The following is a 17734-nucleotide window of genomic DNA, read 5'->3' as shown; positions in this document are numbered from 1 at the left end:
AATTGAGAAATTGGCTCAGCGACTAACCATTACAATACTGACAATCCTAACTTTTTCCACAGGGAAGTCATGTAGATGGTATGTGCATTTTCCACAAAGATATAAAGATACCCCGCGACCCAGTAGGATAAGCGGTTTGGAAAATGGATGGATGGACATAAAGATATATATAACAAGACTACCAAAGGACTAACCGACATAATCAGAGTGACACACATGTTAATAGGCTAATAGATTGAATCTTCCATCCAAAAACTGTTCCTTGTACCCGCTTGTCCGATGCAGGTTCGCGTGTTCCCCAACCTGTAACACCGGTAAAATGGTTCTGCATAGCGGAGCCTATTTGCATTTCCTGGCATGCTCGTTAGCCTTGTAAATAGCATCTGTGCCTTTGTGTTATTCTAAATAGTTGTATGTAATTAGCGTGTATTGTGTTATGTCTGGTATAGTGATAAATGTTATGTGTTGTATAAATTGTTCGCATGCGCCCACCGTGTGTTGTTGAGGCGGTCGGGATGCCACACAGTGGGTAGAGTGGTGAGTGGGTTGGTGTTGGAAGTTTGTGTTTGGCCTTTTACTGGGTTTAATAAAATGGTGTTTTTTTCAGTTTTCTCGTATTTTACCACTGCCTCTATGTTTCAGTCACAGACAGTATAATTAGTTATGGCAGATTTCTACTTAACGTCTAGTACAGTAGTTGCCGGGTTTTGTCATAATACTACCGACATGGTGGCATTGTATAAATGCCCGCATTACCATAAGATTAATCAAGAGCGTAAGTTTGGTTTCAACACTGTAACGAATTTCCAAATCCACGGCCCTGAGATTAAATCAGCGCAAAAAATATGGTAAGGACGGTTTCTTACGAATCACGCACGCGCAAAAGTTTCATACTCTTTTGGGGTCCTTAATTCAGAAAAAAAAATCCCGCCTTAGAGAAATCAGAACTGACACGCGGGTGACAGCGTCCAAAAAATAACCGGGTCACGTGACCTGAACGAAATTCAAGTTCACTTCCTTGTACTTCAAGCGGAGGGCAACGATGAAAGCTGCTGTACTTTTTCTCCTGTCTTTTCTGCACTACGCGGATTTTTCTCCGTTGTTTTCGGAGAAAGGTGAGTTATTAAATGTTAAAAAACGTGTGCCTATTGCAAAACTGTTCATGTCCGCGACCGCCTGTTATTACAAATACACTTATTTGATTTAATTTTTCTATACACACATTATGAGTTTTGTGGTACAATGGAAACTTATGGATCCCCTAAGTAGACAGGGTTGGAAAATATTACTTTCATAACAGTTTTGCGTGCGTCGCAGTTGTGTTTGTGTTCCCTTTGAATTGTTTTTGCTTTCGCTTGTAAATATTTAAATTTTGCCACGGAACGCAACGGCTTTGCGAGGAAACGACTCAGTAGAAATCAGACCAACTAATGATTTTGTTAAACTATAAAATAAATAGCAATTGCTCTTTAAATAATGTTTTGCATATACATCTTTCAGTACTGAAATTAATTTATTCGTATTTGTCGCCTTGCTAGTGTGACTTCCCCATCGGCTACTCTGCTGTTATTTGCGGTACTTTACGTGTTACAGGAAGGCTACGAGTAATTTGTGTTCACCAGATCATACTTTTTCATACTGGGTACATACACACAAAAACAATAAAATATGGCGTTTTTTTGTCTTCTTGTTCTTTTTCAGATGAGTATCATTTTAAGTCATGGATGTCACAGGTAAAAAAAAAATCGCAGAATGTGCATGGGTTAGGAGGGCTGTCGGATTCTCGCCAACTAGAATCAACTATGAAGAAGTATAAACCACTGGGGCTTTTAAACTATTTTTTAATCAACTCAACCAATGGAGAATCCAACGAGCAGTACTGGTTTGTGGTACAGTAGGATAAACAAACAAAGAATGAGATAAAATAACATAATAATGGAATAGTAAAAGGAACCGTGTAAAACTATTATTAGTTAGTAGTTAGTTTCACTTTCTATAAAAAATTAACTTCTGCAAAAAACACCTTTAGATCACCTGTTAACGTCTGCAGTTGTTTTATAGGCAACATGTGACACAATCTATGATAAAGATTTTCTTTAAACCATGAACTTTACTATATTACGTGTCCATCTCAGGCAGTGTGATTGATCTGTTTCTTTTCTTGTGCAGTACAACAGAGCTTATGACCTGGAGGAATTTTACTACCGACTACAGATATTCACAGAGAATAAGAAAAAAATTGACCGTCACAATGCAGGAAACCACAAATTCACAAGTACTGTTTATGTGAATTTGTTTGATTCCGTTTGATTCAGCTTGGTTTTACTTTATCTTATTTTCTGCAATATATTGCTCCACAGTGGGATTGAATCAGTTTTCTGATATGACGTTTGCTGAATTCAAGAAATCCTTCCTACTAACTGAGCCACAGGTATGATGCCCCTGTTGTTGGAGTTGGTTGTCGTTTACAGACAAACCTGCCGATATTCTTAATGGTGGTTAGCTGTCGCTTACCGACATGCAAACACTCCCATTGGTCGGTGGCTGTCATTTACCAACGTGCAGACACTCCCATTGGTCGGTGGCTGTCATTTACCGACATGCTGGCACTCCCATTGGTCTGTGGCTGTCATTTACCGACATGCAGACACTCACATTGGTCGGTGGCTGTTTCTTTTTGTCAGAACTGCTCTGCCACAAAGGGTGGTCACATGACCAGAGATGGTCCTTACCCAGATTCAGTGGACTGGAGAAAGAAAGGGAACTATGTGACACCTGTAAAAAATCAGGTAGGCAGACAGTTCTTACATTGGTTGTCGTGTGTTAATGATGCTAAAAATATTAGCATTAGTATATATATATTTCACCACATTGGTGTTTTATTATCTTAAGGCAGCATCTCCATAGTTAAACTGCAGAATAATGCTGTGCGTTTTTATATTAACACTGAACACTGACAAATAAAAAATAACATGTTTGTGTACAGGGTTCCTGTGGTAGTTGCTGGACCTTTTCTACCACGGGATGTCTTGAATCCGTCACTGCAATATCTACAGGAAAACTCCCCCTTTTGGTGAGAGATGTAGTTGTACCTCAGCTTTGATCCTTTCCACAATTTGCACATTTCTGTTTGCATCGGAAAATAGTGTGATGATTAGTCTTTCATTTTCAGTTCAGTTACGTTGGACTGCTTGGAAAGCATCTGCTCCTGCCTGCACTCTTTCAGCTTATTTCAACACAAATAAGTTGTTTGATCTTGCTTCCTTCTTGTGTGTGCTCAGTCTGCACTAGGGATGAAATAGTTACCGATTTCACGGTAAACCACAGTAACATTCCTGACGGTTAGTATTACTGTTTCAGGTTTGAATTATCATGAAAACCATGGTCGATTACCGTGCTTTGAAAAACTCACCTTAAATGCTTTCTAGCATTAACTAAAGTTAGCAACAGTCTCCCACACACAGGTGCACAGGTGTAGCTTGCAGTGTGTGCATGTTTTTTGTCAATGGAAACATGGCGGAAGGCAGTGACAGTGCTCTGGAGATTTTTTTTATGTTAATATGCATTTGAAATAGTTTTCATATGTTCACATAAGGTATAGGTTGCGTTTTTATTCGTATGTTTATGCAAACAAAAAGTCAATAGTGCTGCTAATTTTATTTGTGGTATTCAATATAAAAATTGGGGAACTGATTTCAGTTTGTGTATCAGTACTTTTTGAACAGCACATTTTAACAATAGCACCATGATACTGTTCTGTGCTATTACCAGTACTGTGCAGAGACATTTTGTGGGGCAGGTACTCTAAGCTTGTGACAAATACACTCTGTAACTTTAAAGGGAGGCACTTTGGCAGAATAGTCACATGTCTGTGGGCCCTTAAGCAAGGCCTTTAACCCCCAGCTCCATGGGCCAGTTTCCTTATCTCATCCCCACCCCATGAACATCTCTTCTTCTTTTTCACAGTCTGAGCAGCAGCTGGTGGATTGTGCCCAAGCGTTCAATAACCACGGCTGCAATGGGTGAGTGATGCATGGAGAAGATGGCCATCCTTTTTATATCCCTTAGTCACCAGTCCCCTTTTCAATGCTCTGCATGTGTCTAACTCACAGCATTTTCCGACAGTGGACTTCCGAGTCAGGCCTTTGAATACATCAAGTATAACAAAGGACTCATGACGGAGGATGACTACCCATACACAGGAAGAGTGAGATACTGTAGTACCACTGCTGTGTTTGATAAGCCATGTGGCTGATTATGATGTCACCGATCTCAGAATATGATTAAGCAGGACTTGTAAAATGTTGCAGTTTAAGACGACAGTGATTGTTAAAGCCTTGTGTTTTTTTCTGTGTTCTTTGAAGGATGGCACCTGCAAGTTTAATCCTGGGAAGGCAGCTGTTTTTATAAAGGAAGTTGTGAACATAACCAAAGTGAGTGGGTGGAGATTCCCTAGGTGCCTCTGAATGCTCTGTCAAACATGCAATCAGTTTAGGATTAAAACCTTAACACTTTCTATTCCATTTGTGTCAGTATGATGAGATGGAAATGGTGGACGCCGTGGCGAGATTGAACCCTGTCAGTTTGGCGTACGAGGTGACTTCTGATTTTATGCACTACAAGGATGGTATATACACCAGGTGAGAATCAATAACCAGGAGGGGGCTATATGTTCAGGTTACGCACTGCCAATGTTGTGACAGATTACTTGACATTTCCAAGTGCCACTTGCAACTGGGAACAGCACAAACATCTGTTAACAAGGAATTGACATCCAACTATTTCATAAATCTGGTGCTCATAGTGTAATTTCTTCTTCAATAAACATGATCTGTGGGATTATTTCTCATTTCCTCATTATTAATTGAAAAACGGATGTCACTAACGATGTTTACTCTCTGTAGCACTGAATGTCATAATACTACCGACATGGTGAACCATGCTGTGCTCGCCGTGGGTTACGGTGAAGACAATGGCACCCCCTACTGGATCGTGAAGAACTCATGGGGAGCTAACTGGGGACAAGAGGGGTACATTATATAAAATAATTTAATTTCTGAAATATAAAATGTAGTACCTTGATATAACTTTCTATTAATAACAGACACGCCTTTACTTTAGTGTGGGAAGAAATAAAAAGTTAACAAAAAAGGAGACATAGTTAAAAAAAAATCATTATACTGACCTGACCAAAACCTTTTGTTCACAGATATTTTTACATCGAACGTGGGAAAAACATGTGCGGCCTGGCAGCTTGCTCATCTTACCCCCTGCTTCTGGTGTAAAATGTGAAATCGTTATGAAGGAGATATAATTGTTATGAATGGATGAATCATGTATGCATCATTATTGTAACAATGCTGAGTTTAAAGTCTCAAATTGTTGTTGATTCCTTTCTAGATTTATGATACAAAAGGGAACAGTAACCAACGTGATTACACATACGCGACGTGATTACATGATACAAATGAGATTGATAATACAAGAAAATCCTGATGTTAAATATTTAATAGAACACGAGACCTACGGAAATTATGCGACATAATTTTGGGATACTGTTTTTTTTTTTCTTTAACAGCCCGTTTGTTAAAATAATTACTGGACAGGTTGCAGCAATGTTGCTAACTGCTGTTTACTTAATAAATATATCATTTACATATTTCATTTAGCATGTGTGCTTTTTTTCGAAGTACTTAAAATGTCAACATATGCTCAATGGACTTCTTCGCTACCAAGGGTCGAATAGTCAGGTGATCTGTTGGCGCGTCGAAGCTCTGACCCGGAAGCATTTCATTCAACCAATCGGTGGCGTCCAAAAAGAAGCGGACAAATTGAGCGAAGGCGCTTCTTGTTATGGAAGTCATCTGTTTTTCTAATAGCACGTTTTCTGGTAAGTCCTTTAGAATTAAGAAGTATAAATGTATTTTGTGATATTCAAAATAGTATGGTCACCAAGGTCTTTTACCGTAACTTCGCATTTCATCTCTGTTTTGTTATTAAATGCAACGTTGGCTAGGTAGGTGACAGCGAGCAAACACCTAACATATTTTTATGGCTGAATTTTTTTACCAATGATATTTCTTTTATTTTGCAATGTATCGATTTGTTTATCTATTGACCCTATTAATGTCAGCATTGTAATAATTGTAACAAGTTACGTTGTTTCAAGGTTCAGTTTCTTACGTTGACGTTGGTGTTGTGCTAGATGATTTATCTTCGCTATGCCGGCTCTCCCGCAAAATAATTTGAAGGAACAACTTGAACGACACAACAGCAATGCTGCCCAGAACAAACTTTCGCTTTCAAAAGCAAAAACGGGGTAAGGCGAACCGACTTCTGTTTCAGACAGGCTGTAATTTGTATGCTGTCAGAAATTACATACTCGGGAATTTAGGCCAGCCTATAGTATTGATTATAGCCCGTGTCATCCTCATAAGAGCAAAAAACCGTAACGATGGTATTCCAAAGTATAATGAGAAAAATGTGCTTTTTCCAGTTGCCGTATATTTTTCTTTAATTTCCTGTTTCATGCTGTTTGACATGTTTGTAATAACGTCCACTAGAACAGCACAATAACTATTTATCAGCAACTGAGGCAAGTACTGTTTTTAGTGTCCTTTTCACGACTAGTATTAAAAGTTCACTTGCTTCTTGACATTGGTGTCTCTTTGAATGGTGATGGTTTGTACTCAGTTAACACTTAAAATGAAGTAGTGAGTGAAATGTGTTCTTTCCATTTGTGGAGCTGTTTCTTACCTTAATGAGAAAATATTGTTTTTGTTTTTGGCACAGAACTTTCTCCTTTAAGAAGAAGTCAGAATGTGGTGTTAATAAAGTTACGGTTTCATCAAAGGTAACACATCCAAACGCTTTAGCAAGCAGGAATGTCAACGTTCCTTATGGCAGCACTGTGTTTAAACGTCTGACGTTTTTAACCAAGCCTGAAAGAGATCCAGCAAAAGCCAACAGTGTCTTGAGTGCCAGTGCGTCGCAAACACACTCTCTGGGATCAGGCGGATCGTCCCAGTGCAAATCCAGACTTCAGTCACCTGCAGATCCCGCTGCAGGAGTCAAAATTGCCAGTGCTGGATTCACTGGAGGTGGAAAACCAGTGCTGGATGCCTCTTTAGGTGTCGAAGAATGGGACGATTTTGATGACTTTGAGTCTCCCGTCCAAATTAAAACAAGCTTGCTGTCCAGCCCTGAGGGTCCAAGACGAGGCACTAGTAAGGAGAGCGCTTCCTCTGTGAGTAAACAGGATGTTAAGACTGATACAGCTGACAAGGACGTTCAGAAGAGGTCCTTATGTGCCAAGGCCTCTGGGGCTCTGCAGGGTGGGGAGGGAATGCTAGCAGCATTACCTTGCCCAATAGACATACAGGACACATGGAGAGAGGATGATGTCGCTATAGTGAAGGAGCATCCAGCATGTGAGAAGGACCAGGGGGAGTCCGGGGTGATGCCGGTGACGGGACACCCCTCCCTTCATCTCAAGTCACCAATAATTTACAGGGATGAGGCTGTAGCTGAGCTGAGGTCACCCAACAAAAAGACAGGTTGGCATTCTCCCATCTTATTCATTGCTCTGGTAGAATCCATATTTGTTCGATTTACTAGAATATTTGTGCTTATATGAGTTAATTTTGCCCGCTATTTTTCTCTGACTAGGCACCAGAAGTTCTGAGATTGATCCATGTGTTATAGATGTTGATGCCCCACCTGACATTCCAGAAGATGGAGACTTTATTCCCCCCTCACCAGAGGGTTACTCCTCAAAGTCATCTTTTTGTTTTAGGTAAAAAACATTTTTCATTAACAAAAAAACTCGTAATCGCCGCTTTATTTTTTAACCTGTAGCTGAGATAAGCACGCATGTGAAGGACCCAAGAATTTAGTTTGTACTAATACTCTGTGTAATTGCAGCAAATTCGATGCCCAGAACTCTAGTGACACCAGCCATGTGTCACCAAAGAGATCCAGCTCTAGCCTACCAGGGAACACCAAGAAGCCTTTTATTTTTGAAGAGGGAAAACGTAAGTTGTTTTTCTGTTTGTTTCTTACCTCCTTCCACTGTGGAATAAATCTCTCTTTAGAAGTTAGCTGCTTGAGCTTCCTTTGTACTGATTGCTCAAGTAGATTCAGGCAGGTTGTTTGGGTCTCCATCAGGCTCCCATAAAGGTGGAGGATCAGAGATGGGGGGACAGCTCTTCAGCATCATGGAATCCATCTGCCGGCTTGTAGATTGCATCCCTGAGGAAGAGCTCATAGTGCTGCCGTGTGGAACAGAGCTCCTGCTGCAACGAGCTCGCAGGTAAAATAAATAACTGTCAGTGAAGTGTAAATGAAGTAGCTCTGGTCACCATGACACACTGCGGCTGTTTCCATTCTCCTTCCAGGAAGAAATTACTCTCAATGTCTGCTGACACTCCACTGCAACGGCAACCCAGCTGTGAAGCCACTTCTGCAACCAAGCTTGAGAGATTTCAGGAAAGCAGCAATTTTTTGTTTACCACTCCGCAGCACGCACTGTCTGCTTCCAGAACGGGGCTTTCTGGGAAATCCTTCCAGTTCAAAGGGTCCTCGTCTGCTGGTGACAACACGGTCTTCAACGATTCTGACTGCTTTATTAGCAGCGTTCAAACAGAGACTTCCGGAAAAGCTACTTCATTGTCCAGCCCGACCATCACAGTGGGAAATGGGACAGGACCCACCCGCAAAAGCTATGGAGGCTCCCCTCTGGATTGCAGCTCCGCCACACGCCGCAGCTTCCCCGCTGATCAAACTCATGAGTCTGAGATGAACTCCACCCACTTCTGGTCCACAGAGAGGCCAGTGAGTAGCCCTGAGAGCAGGCTGGACACGCGCGTCCAGGTTTTGGGGAGTTCTCACGCCTCAGCGGACTTGGACCAAGATGATATCTTCATCGACGACTTTGACATTGACGACTTTGACGAATCGGACATCCCAAATTACTTCGAGAGTCCCCAAAACCAGCCATCTAGGGCCACGACTGGGCCAGTAAGAGAGGGAGGGCCGACCAGGACACCTCGGGAAAAGGGGCACATGCCTCCAGCTTCAGCTGCGAAGCCAGGCAAGCTTCGCTCTCCAGGTGAGTGCGTGACGTCAGCGGCCATGGGTGGTGGGTGCATCTCGGTCTGCGTGTGTCAGCTCTCTTCCCTCCTCCCCGACCCCACCAGAGCCCATGGCTCCAAACCCGACCCACGACCGCTTCCGGGGCTTCACCTTCCCCCACTCCGCCGAGATGATGAAGGTCTTCCACAAGCGCTTTGGCCTGCATCAGTTTCGTTTTAATCAGCTGGAGGCCATCAATGCCGCGTTGCTGGGCGAGGACACCTTCGTCTTGATGCCCACAGGTCTGTGCGGGGAAAAATAAATAAATATTAGCTTGTGGTGCGTTTGTCATATTATACTACGCAGAAGCCATCATATAAGTGTATTCTTTGGTTTTAAATTAGAATGTTTCTACAACAATAGCTAGCAGATACATGTTGATCTTTAAACAGTCCTCTGCAGATGGGCATGTTGCCCTGTAGTATCCGTTTACGCTGGCAGAATGATTACTCTGAAATCTGCGTGACGAGTCGCGTGTCATTGCTGTGTTGTTGTTATAGGAGGGGGGAAAAGTCTCTGCTATCAGCTGCCTGCGTGCGTCTCCCTGGGAGTCACTGTGGTCATTTCCCCTCTGCGTTCGCTCATTGTTGACCAGGTGCAAAAGCTGACAACGCTGGATGTAAGTCTTTTTTTTTTTTTTTCTCCTTTCATAGTCTGCTGCGCTGCATGTTGTCTGGTCTCCTGTGCTTTGGGTGCCAGGGCCGCATACCCCTCTGTCTCTCCGATTACTGTGCGCGTCCCCATGTCCAGATTCCAGCCACCAGTTTATCGGGAGACAAGCGTGACAGTGAAGCTGGGAAAATTTATATGCAGCTGTCCAAGAAGGATCCCATCATTAAACTGCTTTACGCCACACCGGAGAAGGTGACGTCCTTTCAGGGCTCATACTGTCGGTTTTTAATTTTCGCGTGTCTGCGTTTTAACCACAGTTCATTTCTGAAACGGTGCGACTTGCTGAATCTGTCCCTGATTAGCCTCTGGAACTGTCCTGCAGGTGTGTGCCAGTGGCAGGATGATAAGCGCCCTGCAGAATCTCTATGAGAGAGGCCTCCTGGCTCGCTTTGTCATCGACGAAGCCCACTGCGTCAGTCAGGTACGTGCCCAGCGTGCGGCAGCAGTATCCGAAAGGGTCTGTCATGTGCCTCCTGCATCCACGTACCTAGATTTTTCATTTGACTTCACCAGGGTTTCCAACGGACATGGAATTTCTGGAAAATCATGGAATTTTTAAGTCTGTTCCTGACATGGAAAGTCGGGGGATTTGATTTATTGATTAGATCAAAATTTGTGTCGTCAGAATGTAATATTTTCCCGTGCAGTATTTATCTTTAAAAGGTTATTTCACTCGTGCCTCATGTTGCATGGGTGGTTGTTATTGGTTATTTAATTATGTGGCACCCATTTATACCCTCCCTGCTCATCACAATAGCAAATCACTTCAGTCAAGGTGTGCGGTGTCCTGTAGTTTGCTAAGGCAAACATGCCAGCGAAATGAAAATTGGCCACGAAATGTGCTTCAGCATAATCAAATGGAGCAGCTGGCATTCAGGAGGTTATTCAGGGGGAAGCCATTGCTCTTGAAACCTTTGCTTTATGTATGGATCCTTGTGATACTGAGGGAATCGGGCTGAGAACGGCCATGCCAGCCGTCCTGCCCGTGCCCCTCGTGCCAGCTAATCTGCCAGACCAGGGGTCATGGTGGCAGACATGGGAAGGGACCCGTTCATGCGAGACACACGAATCTGGAGCACATAAGCCAGTTTATGTGCCTTTTATTCAGATAACTGATAAGATATCAGAGGCTGATAAGCGTTGGCATTTAAAGAATCCCACCCAGTTTGTGCCTCACTTTTGCACATTACATGCAGCAACAACCACAATAATGTAGATAAAAATAAACATGCATGTTCTTTTGAGTTTCATATCTATATGTTGGACGGCTGTGTTTAAACAAGCCTGTCAGGCTGTTCCATGCGCTTCTGTTCCCACCGAGTCCGATAACGTTCGCTTCTCCAGTGGGGCCATGATTTCCGGCCGGACTACAAGCGGATGTACGAGCTCCGGCAGAAGTTTCCCAAAGTGCCCATCATGGCCCTCACTGCGACGGCGACGCCCCGCGTCCAGAAGGACATCCTCAACCAGCTGCAGATGAGCAAGCCGCAAGTGTAAGTGTGAGCGGGTGTTTGATGGCCACCAGGTGGCGCCTGAGAGTCGTGCCTTCGGACACAATTTAATGCACTGCATTGACTTCCTCATGTCCTCATTACTTCGGCAGGTTTACGATGAGCTTTAACAGGTATAACTTGAAATACACCATCCTGCCAAAAAAGCCTAAGAAAGTCGACACTGACTGCATAGAATGGATCAAGAAGCACTACCCGCGTATGTACAGACCGAGGCCGGTTTAAGCAGCTGTCATATCGACTGCCACACTGAGCTCTTGTATATGTGCCTCCTTACAGGGGACTCCGGCATCATCTACTGTTTGTCACGCAACGACTGCGATTCGATGGCAGAGAGCCTGCAGAAGGCTGGCCTGGCGGCGCTGTCGTACCACGCGGGTCTGAACGACAGCGACCGCGAGTACGTCCAGAGCAAGTGGGTCAACCAGGACGGCTGTCAGGTAAGCGTGGCGTCTCGCTGTGCTTTCGGCGCCCTAGATCGGGAGCTGTGTGTCAGCTCTATGCACAGCCATACTCCTTCAGCCTGTATCCACTTTCTCAATTTCTCCAATGACCCCCGCCCCCTTTATCTCATTACACACCTGTTGATGTTTGACAGCTAGTCGTTTGTTGATGCTTAATGCTCAAATGTGTGAATACAGCACCGAAATTCAGATGGTTCATTAAAGTCCTTGAAATTGTATTTAAAAAAATTTCTATTTTACTATTTTTTTTTTTTTTTTGGTCACCTCACTTACCCATTAGTACTAGATCTATGTCTGACAATGTGATAGATTTATGTTTCTGACTGAATGAATGTAAAAATATAATCTCCATGCTGAGGTTTTTGGCTAACAGAGCCACACAGATGCTCGTATCTGGAAATGAAGGTTTAGATTGGCGTTTTCCTAACCTGGTCCATGTGAACCATCAGGCAGGGTTAGCGGAGAGGGAACAGAAACGTGGACTGTGGGGGGGGGGGGGGGGTCTCCAAGGATCAGCGCCTTTGCCGCTTAGTTAATACGGCCGACACCCCCTGCCCACCAGGTGATCTGTGCCACCATCGCGTTCGGCATGGGCATCGACAAGCCGGACGTGCGCTATGTGATCCACGCCAGCCTGCCCAAGTCTGTGGAGGGTTACTATCAGGAGTCCGGCAGAGCCGGCCGAGATGGCGAAGTCTCCCACTGCGTGCTCTTCTACTCCTATACGGACGTCATTCGCATCAAGAGGCTCATCACCAGTATGTATTTTAGGGTAGTGGGTGGTCTGGCAGCCTGGAAGCAGACCCTGACCTGCTCCAGTAAGCGGGCATTCATGCACTTCGGCTACAGTCTGGAACCCAACCAGTACAGTTTTAATCGTTCTTTCCACACACAGTGGACAAAGAAGGAAACCATCAGTCAAAAACTACCCACTTCAACAACCTCCACAGCATGGTACATTTTTGCGAGAACGTAATGGAGTGCCGGAGAATACAGCTCATGGCATACTTTGGGGAGAAGAACTTCAATCCCAGCTTCTGCAAGAACCATCCGGAAGTCATCTGCGATAACTGTGCACGGCCGAACGTAAGTGGCTCTCTTACTCTCTGCGAGTTCACAGGACGCAACCCTCAGGTGTCTTGCTTGAAATCGAATTAAGTGGAGTTTTGGTTTCTTTAGCAATACAAGTCCAGAAACGTAACCGAAGATGTGAAAAGGATCGTGAAGTTCGTGCAGGAGAACTGCGAAAAGGTCGGAGCAAGATACGGAAAAACTGCACAGCAGAACCGATTGACTCTCAACATGCTGGTTGATATTTTCTTAGGTATGTTTTTTTTAATGTGGCGCGTTTTTATTTTCAGTGTAGGTTTTTTTTCTTTTTTCTTTTTTCCTAATTTCCTAATTGTTTATGATGTAACCATCTCACAGGAGCGAAAAGTGCTCGGATCCAGTCTGGAATGTTTGGGGTAGGCAGTGCGTACTCCAGACTCAACGCTGAGCGGCTCTTCAAGAAGCTAGTTCTGGATTACATCCTAGAAGAAGACCTGTACATCACGGTTAATGGCCAGGCTGTGGCCTACATCTCGATGGGGCGGAACGCAGGCAGTGTCCTTAACGGCTTCATGCAGGTGAGAGGCGGGGCCGTCGTTTGTAGCCAACTTCCGTCCTGAGCTGACTTTGATATTCGCGGCTTTATCAAGTTTCAACAAGGAAAAAATACTCGGATCAAGAGACGCGCAGTTGCTGAGACGTACAAAAGTTCCTTACCTGTACACACCGACATATTTCCCGAAAGCTTAAGGGGTTGCCAACAAAACGCTTTGGGGTCCAAACCTTTTGGATGACGTCACTTCCTGTTGTCCCCAAGCGAAGGTGAGATGATGTCATCCGCTGCAGGTGGAGTTCCAGGAGACGGAGAGTGCCTCCAGTATCAGGAAGCACAAAGCTGCTGTGACCAAAGCAGTCTCCCAGAGGGAGGAGATGGTCCAGAAGTGCCTGCAGGAGCTCAACGAGCTGTGCAAGAAGCTGGGCAAAATCTTCGGGATACACTACTACAATATATTTTCTACTGGCACTCTTAAGAAAATTGCCGGTGAGCCGGGCTTTTTGCCTTTCATTTCCCCCTTTCCCATAAAGCGTTCCAGTGACAGATGTGATGCGTCGCTCACTGCGCCCGAACCTGACAGTGTGGCCTCTCTGTAGAGACCTTGTCTGCCGACCCTGAGGTGCTGCTGCAGATCGACGGCGTGACCGAGGACAAGCTGGATAAGTACGGAGCTGAGCTAATCGAGCTGCTACAGAAGTACTCGGAATGGCAGCTGCCAGGTGAGCGGCCACGGAGGACGCTGTGCTTGACAGTTTGACCATCTCTGTCTCCATCCATCCATCGTACCACTGGTACAGTTGGTGGCTCTTTTCCTCTGCCGCCACGAACGGACTCGTTTCCGAGCCGTATCCCTGCTCACGTGGCCTTTCCTTCCGACCACCATCCGATTGGTCAAAATGCACAGGAGAAACTAGTGTTCTGCACATGGATTATCTAAATGAAAGCATATATTCCGTATGATTCATTATTAAGTCGCATATTGCAATATATTGATGCATTCCCGATAACTCATTAAAAATTTCCGACCTCCCACTTAAAGTACTACAGAACAGCTGAATGGAATGGATTTGTCATGCGAATTCCTCCTAGTGGTTGATGCTGACATAGCACTGTGATTTTCGCAGACGCGGTAGCAGAAATTAGCACACAGTACAAAAACAGTTATTGCAGATAGTAAATCGCGATGTATATTTGTGAGGAGTTTCTCCTCAAGGTACGGCTCAGGTACCGGGCGGTTTGTATGTTCGAGCAGAAAAGTCCCAACAATGAGTCTGACACTTGTCTCGCGAAGGATAGGGTGCAAGGCAGGGGACACCAGTCAGGAGGCACCAGTGTTTAACTGTACCAGTGCGTGGTTTATTTCTTTTCGTCCATGCTGGTCTTTAGTGCTGTTATGCTCCATCCCTCGCAGTAGAGGAGCAGGGTGGGGGTCCCAGCAGCGCCCAGGACTGGATCGACACATCATCCGGCCGAGGTGACGATGGTGAGTATGGGGGCGATGAGGATGGAACATCGGGCTATTTCGGAAGAAGAGCCGCCCGGGGACAGAAGCGAAAGCAGGCCTCCAGTTTCCGGAAGCCAAAGAGACAGAGGGGAAGCTCTGCGAGCGGGCAGGCCTCCTCCAGTGGGTGAGCGCTAGCTTGCCGTTCCGTACACGATTAGTTAATCTTGCTTTCATCTCATCTGCAAAAGCTGGTGATTCCTCCCCCAAATGCTAACCTGGCTGGGTGTGAATTTATTTATCCATTTTTTGATGGAAAAATAGTTTATACCATGAATAATTTATGGTTATTAATTTAGGCTTTTTGCTGATAATGGTTTTTTTTTTTATTAAATGTAATCACGTTGCTCTGATGGCTGATCAGGTCCACTTGGATAGATATATATATTTATTTATATTTATAAGTTTTGTGAAATACATTTTTTTTTTTTTTTTTTTTTTTTTTAATTCAAAATTTTTCCACATCAGTATGAAGAATAGTGTGCTGTTACTGTTCACATTGGAAAGCAGTGGATATAATTTCCTATAAAATTGTTTTAATTGCTACTTGTCACATACACCGGAGCTGTCGTACTGTGAATACGGCGATCATCCAGATCGGATTTTGACATTATTAACTCTCTTTTGTTTCCATCCTGGGGTGGCGACAGCGGTGACAAGCCCTGGGCGTCTTGGAGTTACAGAGGAAAAGCCAAAGTCAGGCCCCCAAACACGGGCAGGGGATGCGGGTCGCAAGCCGCAGCCTCTGCAGTGAGGAGGCCGGGCATGATGGCCCTGCCCACACCCCGCTCCCACCAGCGGCCCTTCCTCAAGCCCGCCTTTTCACACCTGGGCTAGTGCTTAGCGAAGTCATTGAGAACTCACCAGTCAGCGTCAGTATTTATAAATACTTGTGAACTATGTACGTGTTTAACTTTTACCAGTCTGCTGCTTTGTATGTAAAGCTTTCTGAATACTTTTTAATTAAACCAAGATTACATTTTTATCGGTTTGAGTTTTCTTAATTATTAAATTGTTGTTATTATTAAATGCAGTAACTCCTTTATTTAACAGACCCCAATATAACAGTCAAAATTGTACACTGCTATGTATTTTGTCAGTCATGCTGCGAACATAACTTATACATGGATCATAATGTCCATCCATCCATCCATTTTCTACTGCTTATCCGGGGCCAGGTCACGGGGGCAGCAGTCTAAACAGGGATGCCCAGACCTCCCTCTCCCTGGCCACCACCTTCAGCTCCACCAGGGGAATATTAAGGCATTTCCAGGCCAGCCGAGAGATATTATCTCTCCAGCGTGTCCAGGGTCTGCCCCGGGGCCTTCTCCCAATTGGACATGCCCGAAACACCTTCCCTGGGAGCCATCCAGGAGGCATCCTGGACAGATCCCCAAACCACCTCAACTGGTTCCTTTCGATGCAGAGGAGCAGCGGCTCTACTCTGAGTCCCTCCTGAATGTCTGAGCTCCTCACCCCATCTCTAAGGCTGAGCCCAGACACCCTGCAGAGTTGGCTCATTTTGGCTGCTTGTAGCCATGATCTCATTCTTTTGGTCACTGCCCAGAGGTCATGACCATAGGTGAGGGTAGGAATGTAGATTGACCGGTAAATCGAGCGCTTTGACTTCCGGCTCAGCTCCCTCTTCTCCACAACAGTGTCCACATAGGGGACGACCCGATTCTGATGCACAATTGTTAATATATGTTCCAATACAAGAGCTCTTTTTATTTTAATATTTCAATATAATATATAAATAATACGTAATATTAACTAGTAAATACAAATGAAAAAATGTATGCCAAGAAATTCTTTAATTATGCTACTAGAAACGTAATGTACTGTTCCACCTCAGTTGTACATCTCTAACGCGTTTTGAGGTGTTTTGCAGTTCTTCTCTAAATATAAGTGAGGACTCATATGTAGTCAATGCATAAAATGCCCCACAATTTTTCTCCCACTGGCAACAGCATCACTTACACTTCGCTGCAATAGTAGCCTTCGTGTATCACAAGCTGCAGCGAGTGCAAAACAGTCTGAGCTAGCGACTCCCAAATCATCTGTTTCTTTTTCATATTACTCGCGTTGTCTCGCACAATTGCGTGCAATTTGTTTAGTGGGATTTTCCACTAAACACTCCTTCCACCTCTCAGAACTGTGTTTTTACAAAGATTGTTTAATAGTTGTTGTTACAAGCGTAAAATACTTCCAGATTGTCCCACTCTTACCTGATCTTCTTATGCTCCTCCTGCTACAAAAGGTATGCGCACGACATCACAGCAGGTGGAAGTGACTGTGCTCACACCCACTGAGTGGCAGCATTAGTGTTCAGCTTTAGTGCCGTGAAAACACATCTAAGGTGGGAAAGATTGATTGTACAAATCGATTTTACAGGAAACGGGCCATCGTTTTACTGACTACCGAAAACTACATAAGTAGTGCTGCAACTATTTAATATTTTTGCAATCGAGTATTCTGTTGATTTTCCATCGATTAATTGAGTAATCGGATAAATCATACTTTAGTATTTTCAAACAACTATATCAATAGTGTTTAAACATGAAAGGCGTCTTAAAATGAGCAAGCAATTGGCTGTTATTCCTCACAAAAACAGGCTTTTATTCAAACTCAGCACTTATTATATCAAAGCTTAAAACCTTTGGCTTATTGGCTCCAGAATTAAGCCCATTTAATCAACCTTTCTGTGAAACATTTATCATGTACATGAAAAATCTATGAAATACAACTTCACAAGCATAAGTTAGCCCATTTGTCCTTAGTTTTATTTAAATAAAAAATAATTTTTATATAAGCTGTAATTAGCAGAGAAGTCCAATTAAATACAAAC

General features: G+C 43.9%; 2 protein-coding genes across 6 annotated transcripts; both read left to right on the top strand.

Annotated features, from left to right (window-relative positions):
* The first annotated feature begins 966 nt into the window (after positions 1 to 966).
* Positions 967 to 5659, top strand: ctsh (cathepsin H). Its single transcript, XM_048973012.1, has 12 exons — positions 967 to 1115; positions 1702 to 1733; positions 2170 to 2275; positions 2361 to 2431; positions 2685 to 2789; positions 2987 to 3073; positions 3967 to 4022; positions 4126 to 4207; positions 4365 to 4433; positions 4534 to 4640; positions 4905 to 5030; positions 5210 to 5659. Exons 1-12 carry the CDS (start codon positions 1043 to 1045, stop codon positions 5283 to 5285), a joined length of 990 nt encoding a protein of 329 aa, XP_048828969.1. The 5' UTR covers positions 967 to 1042; the 3' UTR covers positions 5286 to 5659.
* Positions 5660 to 5749: 90 nt separating this feature from the next.
* blm (BLM RecQ like helicase) lies at positions 5750 to 15871 on the top strand. 5 transcript variants are annotated; one of them, XM_048973010.1, is made up of 23 exons: positions 5750 to 5890; positions 6206 to 6319; positions 6793 to 6853; positions 6941 to 7556; positions 7669 to 7795; positions 7924 to 8033; positions 8167 to 8311; positions 8397 to 9109; positions 9198 to 9374; positions 9633 to 9751; positions 9883 to 9996; positions 10127 to 10225; positions 11149 to 11297; positions 11408 to 11514; positions 11595 to 11755; positions 12342 to 12537; positions 12675 to 12865; positions 12959 to 13103; positions 13208 to 13407; positions 13676 to 13871; positions 13982 to 14104; positions 14797 to 15013; positions 15537 to 15871. In XM_048973010.1, the coding sequence occupies exons 2-23, from the start codon at positions 6222 to 6224 to the stop codon at positions 15721 to 15723; spliced, it is 4251 nt and encodes a 1416-aa protein (XP_048828967.1). In that variant the 5' UTR covers positions 5750 to 5890; positions 6206 to 6221; the 3' UTR covers positions 15724 to 15871. The 5 variants fall into 5 exon arrangements, with proteins under 5 accessions (XP_048828967.1, XP_048828968.1, XP_048828966.1 ...); XM_048973011.1 differs by having other exon boundaries at positions 6793 to 7246; positions 7334 to 7556; XM_048973009.1 differs by having other exon boundaries at positions 6793 to 7556; positions 7705 to 7795.
* The last annotated feature ends 1863 nt before the right edge of the window (positions 15872 to 17734 follow it).

The sequence above is a fragment of the Brienomyrus brachyistius genome, chromosome 13 (genome assembly GCF_023856365.1).
Source record: "Brienomyrus brachyistius isolate T26 chromosome 13, BBRACH_0.4, whole genome shotgun sequence".
Lineage (NCBI taxonomy): Eukaryota > Metazoa > Chordata > Actinopteri > Osteoglossiformes > Mormyridae > Brienomyrus > Brienomyrus brachyistius.
The sequence above is the reverse complement of the archived record's forward strand: the minus strand, read 5'-3'. Positions and strand labels throughout refer to the sequence as shown.

What these genes read in the sequence shown, in the direction of transcription:
- ctsh (XM_048973012.1), top strand. Translation starts at nt 1,043, where the DNA reads ATGAAAGCTGCTGTACTTTTTCTCCTGTCTTTTCTGCACTACGCGGAT. An exon ending in TGACACCTGTAAAAAATCAG is followed by an intron (nt 2,790 to 2,986) that starts GTAGGCAGACAG and finishes GTTTGTGTACAG; the next exon opens with GGTTCCTGTGGTAGTTGCTG. An exon ending in AATAACCACGGCTGCAATGG is followed by an intron (nt 4,023 to 4,125) that starts GTGAGTGATGCA and finishes ATTTTCCGACAG; the next exon opens with TGGACTTCCGAGTCAGGCCT.
- blm (XM_048973007.1), top strand. Translation starts at nt 6,222, where the DNA reads ATGCCGGCTCTCCCGCAAAATAATTTGAAGGAACAACTTGAACGACAC. An exon ending in AGGCAAGCTTCGCTCTCCAG is followed by an intron (nt 9,110 to 9,197) that starts GTGAGTGCGTGA and finishes CGACCCCACCAG; the next exon opens with AGCCCATGGCTCCAAACCCG. An exon ending in CAGATGAGCAAGCCGCAAGT is followed by an intron (nt 11,298 to 11,407) that starts GTAAGTGTGAGC and finishes TTACTTCGGCAG; the next exon opens with GTTTACGATGAGCTTTAACA.